General features: G+C 43.9%; 1 protein-coding gene across 1 annotated transcript in view; it reads right to left on the reverse strand.

Moving 5' to 3' along the window:
* The window catches only part of COL17A1 (collagen type XVII alpha 1 chain), a 42,876-nt gene extending 37,372 nt beyond the window's left edge, over positions 1 to 5,504 (reverse strand). Inside the window, exons 1-2 of the mRNA XM_052800021.1 lie at positions 5,274 to 5,504; positions 613 to 678 (exon numbers count right to left, since the gene is read on the reverse strand). Coding sequence (XP_052655981.1) covers positions 613 to 667 — 55 coding nt within the window. The 5' untranslated portion in view covers positions 668 to 678; positions 5,274 to 5,504. The remainder of the gene's footprint in view (positions 1 to 612; positions 679 to 5,273) is intronic.
* Between the last annotated feature and the right edge of the window lie 496 nt (positions 5,505 to 6,000).

Here is a 6,000-nt window from a genome sequence, read left to right on the forward strand (position 1 = left end):
AGAAAAGTCCCTTAAGACCACACTGCCTAGGGGCTGAAGTCTCATTAGCACACAATGCTGTCTGTTTGCAGGCCTTTCTAACTCTACAGTAACTAAGAACATCACTGCCATGAAAGACTTTTTTTCCTTACAAGATCCCTGTAAAACATGGAAGTATTATTATTTCTGGGCACTTCTAAACCACAGCCATTGCTGTAACAGCAAAGCCCGTGGTCAGACCCCTTACTAGCTTCCTACTAGCTAATTCCCATAATGCCAGCAGGAAACTTATCCTCTGTTTTACAGGCAGCCAAAAAAGATGTCTAAAGAACATTTTCTAGGCCACGCAGGGCATTGATATCAGAGGTAGTAGGAGAATCCAAATGTCTGCACTACTGGCTAGACATGTTACCACAGGGCACTCATCGGTGGTTAAACAATCAGGTCATGCTACATGTCTCTAAATGTCTGATCTTGGCCCATTCTATTCCTTATTCTGACTTCAACAGAGAGACCAGGGACAGGTGCAGAATTTAGTTCTGGACCTCTGGTCAGTCTTCAATACCTTACAAAACTGCACATCCGCTTCTGGGATTTTTGATGTGTAACAAAAATTTAAAATGTTCTCCTTACGTCTTTCAGTAACTTCTGATCCATCTTGCCTCGTTTTCTTTGTTACAGAATCCATACCATTGCCACCTGCAGGGAAAACAGAGAGACTGCACTCAGAGCTCTGTGAACAGTAGGAGATGACAACAGCTCCCCACAAGTCCAACCACTTTTTTCCCTTCAGCTGGGGACTAGACTGCCTGGAAGACATCTATGCCAGGAAGTTTACAGTGCCTTTCCAGAGCCATGTGAGTATTACTAAGACATCAGCACCACTTGCCTACAAAATTGGATGCTGCACAATGCAGCAGAGCTGAAACAGCAGTACAGGTTCTAAAGCCAACAGGTGAGATAGGGGCAATTGAAGCAAATCCACTCAGTGCTGGAGAAGTTCAGACCTGAATTTATATCCAGACTTTGTGGCACTACATTATGGTCTCCAGTTGTGCCCCTATAAAGGCTTGATCAAAACCACAGGATCCAAACACCACTCCCACACATCTGCTCTGGGCAGGACTCAACAGTACAGGATTAGAAATCCAGGCACTTGCAGGAGTTAAGCTACCTACACCATGTCAGTACTGCCATAAAAACCTAAGCAGACATACTGTTGCACTGTTGACGGTAATACTGTACATTCTCAGGGTACATTGATGCTAAAGCCACAGCACTGACTTTAGTGAAGCAGAAAAACACTGGAGGTACCTTTAAAATAGCTATTTTCAGCAGCAAGGAACTTAAGGTAGGAAGTGCTTTATCTTGCTCTACAGGAAGAGCAGAGATGGTTTGGAGGCCCTGTCTGTGGCTTTGGAATCTGATCTAATTTAACGTCAGCTCAGGTCAGTCTACACAGTATTGGAATCACTGCTGTGAATGCTGTGCACACTCTTCTTCCCTCTCTAGTCAAAATTACAGTCTCTAGCAGAGATATGACTGTCTGCCAAAGCAGGAGTACCACAAAGAAACATTGTAATTCTGGAAACGAAACATCAGCTAGAAAAGACTTCTGTCAGAAGGAAATACACAGTTGCTCACTCCTAGTCTCTCTTAAGATAACATTTCAACTTGTGCAGCTGCAAACAATGAGAAGGAAAAGATTTTAATTTGTGCACAAGGTGATAATAGGCCAAAACTCTCCACTGCATTTGAAGACTCTTCCTTAAAACTGAAGGCCCAGCTGTACCAAAACCTACACACTTAACAGGCTGAGCCTAAGAAAAAGCTTTGGGCAAAATTCCTTCCAACTTTTAGAGCCCAGCTTGAGGCAGAACCCAAGACTGTGCTCTCGAATTCAACTACCATTTGAGTTTGATCCTCATGATTCCACTTATCCTTCCACAAAGTGCCTACCAAGTAGCCCCCTTGATGTTATGCTTGTACTGTGCATGCATAAATAATGACACAAGGCAGGATGCAGCAGAGAATCTGCAGGAATATCTGAAGTTCAGATTCAGTTCTGTCTTTGAGCAGCTCCTGCTATTCCCAGAGCTGGACAGGAACAATTTGAGTGTAGAAGGCACACCATCAGTCAAGCCGCATTAGCCTCCTAACACAGACTCAGCTGAACTTTGCAGAGAACACCCACAGTGCCCATAGCCCTCACTCTTTGCACCTCAGACCCCGATCTTGGCTAAGAAGCCCTGTAAATGGGGCTCCTGAGGCCACATCCAAGTCCTTACACAACCTTGGCAGCAGGATGCTACCCAACCCTTACGGTGCTTGCTAACACTGGGGATTTCCAAGGGATTATCCAGGGTGTTGATTCCAAGGCCTATGCAAGACCGGAGCTATATGGGTTAGGAGAGTTCCTCCTCCAGCACGATGACAGTCCCCTGCAATGGAAGGGCTCCTGGTCATTCACTCTTCCTTACTGCATCAACAGTGGAAGCATCTTTAAAGCTCCTTCCCTAAAAACAGATGCTGCAAGCTGTTGTCTAGATGTCAGCACCGTTGGGTTTGCCAGTGCTTTTGGCAGCAAACACAGCTTTGTATTTGGAAACTGCTTTCCTACTGCTTTGTAGCCCCAGAACTCCAATATTGGGAAGCGGTGCTGGTTATGGATGCTGGAAGAGGCCAGCACCACCATGGAGTGAATGCATCCTCTGCATCTTTGCCTTCCCTTGAGAAAGGCAAATATCTTGCTCTGATACCAATAACAAGAGGTTAAACCACATCTTTGGAGCCACACATGCCACAGGCTAGCCCCAGCACATGATGCATTTTGATCTATGTTGCATGTGTGTTTGCCACATGAATGCAAAAGCTAGCCCAGGCTCCAGCAGGCTGATTGAGCTGTATTTCCATTATCTGCCAGGACTGACTCATTTCACCAGCTCCTATCTGGATTCACAAAGACATAGCTATGGGCTATGTCTGTGGCAAAGCAATAGTGCTGTTGAATCAGAGAAGCCACCTGCAATCATCTCTGATGAGATCTCTGATGCACTGCCACCTGCAGTGGTGCAGTGGTTTCATCTCTGATGAAACAAGCAGAAACTTGTGAAGTGGGATCACTCTCAAACATTGCAGGCAGCATAAGACAGGGCAACCCTATGGCCGCTTTAACATAAAAGCTCAGGGGGTTGTAGTGCGCTTGTGGCACCCACAAAATCAGGCAACTTGCAGATCTTAATGGCACTAGGAACCAGGAGAAGTCTAGCACTGCCACGCTTGTGCACACTGCTTCCTGTCTGTACAGCACTGAAAAGCAGGATAGTAATAGCTGCCCAGCTTTGCAAGGCAAGCTTAGATCTGTGCTTTCCACATAAACCCAACACAGCAGGGTGCCTCCTGCACCCCCTGTTCCACCTGACTGCAGTGCAGCACGTTGGCAAGGACGCTAAGCCAGTCTGAGATGGGACATTCAAACCCCTCTTATTATTTTAGAATTTAGGGATTGTGTGCAATGGTAATAAAGTTTGTTACAGACATTTTTCAAAGGGGAGGGGAATAGCCACAAAGACATATTTTAATGGTAAAATTTTCAGATTCTTTTATTCCTCCACAATGTCCTTCCAGTTTTCATGTCAGATTGCTGTTACACTCTCACAGCACATCCTTTCAGGTCTTTCCTCCCTCCATTAATAAGGCTCCTGCCGTGAGACACTCCATTAGGAGAAAGAGGCACCAGCAGGTGCTGAGATTACTAATATTTGATGTCAGTGGAACCATTTGATCACGAATACTCTGAGACTCAGTAGATGCCTCCAAACCATGTCACTGACTGTTAAAAGCAAATGCCATGTCTCCCATCATATCAAATGTCTCTTAGGGTGCCCCTTCCTCATAATCAAGCCTTTCAGGTGCCACTGTCCTGGACTAATAGAACTGGTTAAAAAATGCTCCCTTATCTCTCTTTCACCCCACAGTCTAGGAATCTGACCTTCTCATTCTGCTTTAAAAGCTGTTCCTTTCTGGTTATTCTACCAAAACCAACACAGTCAGAATCAAATCAACCAAATCATGCTTCCAAATCTGCTTATTTTGTAGACTCACTGAAATGATGCTAATGCCAGGGAAGCAGGTTCGATGCCCGGCCAAAGCTTGGACATGCTGTAGAAGCCAAATGCTGCTCTGCCCAGAACCTGACCTGCCTTCTTTGACACCGATATGTGCTCATTTCCCAGAGCACAAGCAGGAGCACTGCCCAGACTTCACTCTGCACTGCCAGGTGCCTTCCTTTCAAAAATGTGTCCTCACTGTCTCTACTTAATTGTGCTACCCAAAAAGAAACAGGCCAAAGCAAGGCCATTCTGACCTGCACAAGCTTCTTGCCTCTGGCACAGAAAGGGAGAAATACAATCTAGTATTGTAAAAAAAAAACATTTGCAGAACAGAAATGTGTTGCTGTCACCATTTCACAGATGAAGAAACTAGTCACAGAAGGACAAGTAACTTCCCCAAAGTCACTCTACAAGTCAGTCCAAAGACAGGAAAAGAAGACAGGTCTTTTACCTTATGCCACTATGTTCAAATTGCCAGACCTGCTGCAGAAAGGATTCAAAACTCATTCTCAGATCAGACTTTTCTGAGTTATTGTGACAAAGCTTCAGAAACACCTTAGAGTGCCTCCTAATCTTCCATGACAAAAATGTGGCCCAAAGTCATAATCAATGAGTCACTGCTAATAAATAAACCTACCCGTCAGAGGCAAGGTCCATGGCAACACAAACTTTCAGTCAGAAGCAGTTCCAGGCATTCTCAGGACTAGAGATCAATTCCTCAATATTGTACCCTGCACCCACCATCTGAAGCTCCAATTTACCATATTCCTCCAGCACATTTCAGATCTGCTCAGTTTTAAAAACTGCAAACAGATGATCTGCATTTCACCATGCTGGTACCCTTAAGGAACAGAGAACATTCAGCTAAACTTTATCTTTTTGCACGGTAGTTTCACAAAATGCATTAAAAATATACCCCGAGCTAGGCTTCACATTTCTTATCTCCCTGCAGGTATACTCTTTTCACTTAATACTCACTTTAAAAGAGCTGTATTCACTGACAAACACAAACCCAAAATGACCCAGCTCTTACACCATCTTATTTTTACATTGTATTCCCCACAGAAAAATGTAACACCTCCTCTATTTTGCCTGACAATACAGCCTTGTTCTTCAAGGAATCTGGAAGACAGAAAATAAAGGATACTTGTTTCTTCTCCTTTTTTTAGTAATGTAACTTACCTGGATTGCTTTGGTTACTGAACTGAAAATCTGTTTTTCTCCTCAACCGTTTCCTTTCTACCAAAATGTGCCACCTACACTTTATATCATGTCCTTCCAAAGGTGTGTGGAATCTGAGTGATCATCCAAAAATGTTCACCTCTTCTTTATTTAACCTGTTTTATTCTCGCCCTTCTTCTGCTTTTCTATTCCTGTGCTCTTAAACAAGTCCCAACAAGGGCGTGTCGTGGTTTCCTGCCTCACCCTACCCTTCCAATTATCTGACACTCACTGGAAAAAAAGATCTGCCTCCAGGAATCAAACTTTATTGAAAGAAAAAATGTTCCTACCTATTTGCTCAGGTAGATTAACTATTTAGATCCCAGACAGACAAAGCTGTGAAGGCTTATGTCAGAGAAAATGAACTGTTATGGCAGTACTTTCTGATACATGATCTGAGATCTGTTTTGGCATTTTCTTACAGGAAGTCACACAGCACCTGCTGATGTCTCTGTAAAGCTGGCTAAAAGCTAAGCATATTTTGCTGCTTGCAATACAAGGGGCTAAACTCCCAGCTAATACAAACTAGCTCAAAACCGCTTAAGTCAACGGTCTGAACTGCCTTGCCAGCCCCATAGATACTTATGGTCTATTCAGAAGGCAGCACTATTAATAAATAAAAATACACCAACCTGAGTAAGGAACAAAATTTCTTGCATGTATACCACCTACAGACTTCTCACTGAAT

This window comes from Harpia harpyja, chromosome 10, assembly GCF_026419915.1.
Source record: "Harpia harpyja isolate bHarHar1 chromosome 10, bHarHar1 primary haplotype, whole genome shotgun sequence".
Lineage (NCBI taxonomy): Eukaryota > Metazoa > Chordata > Aves > Accipitriformes > Accipitridae > Harpia > Harpia harpyja.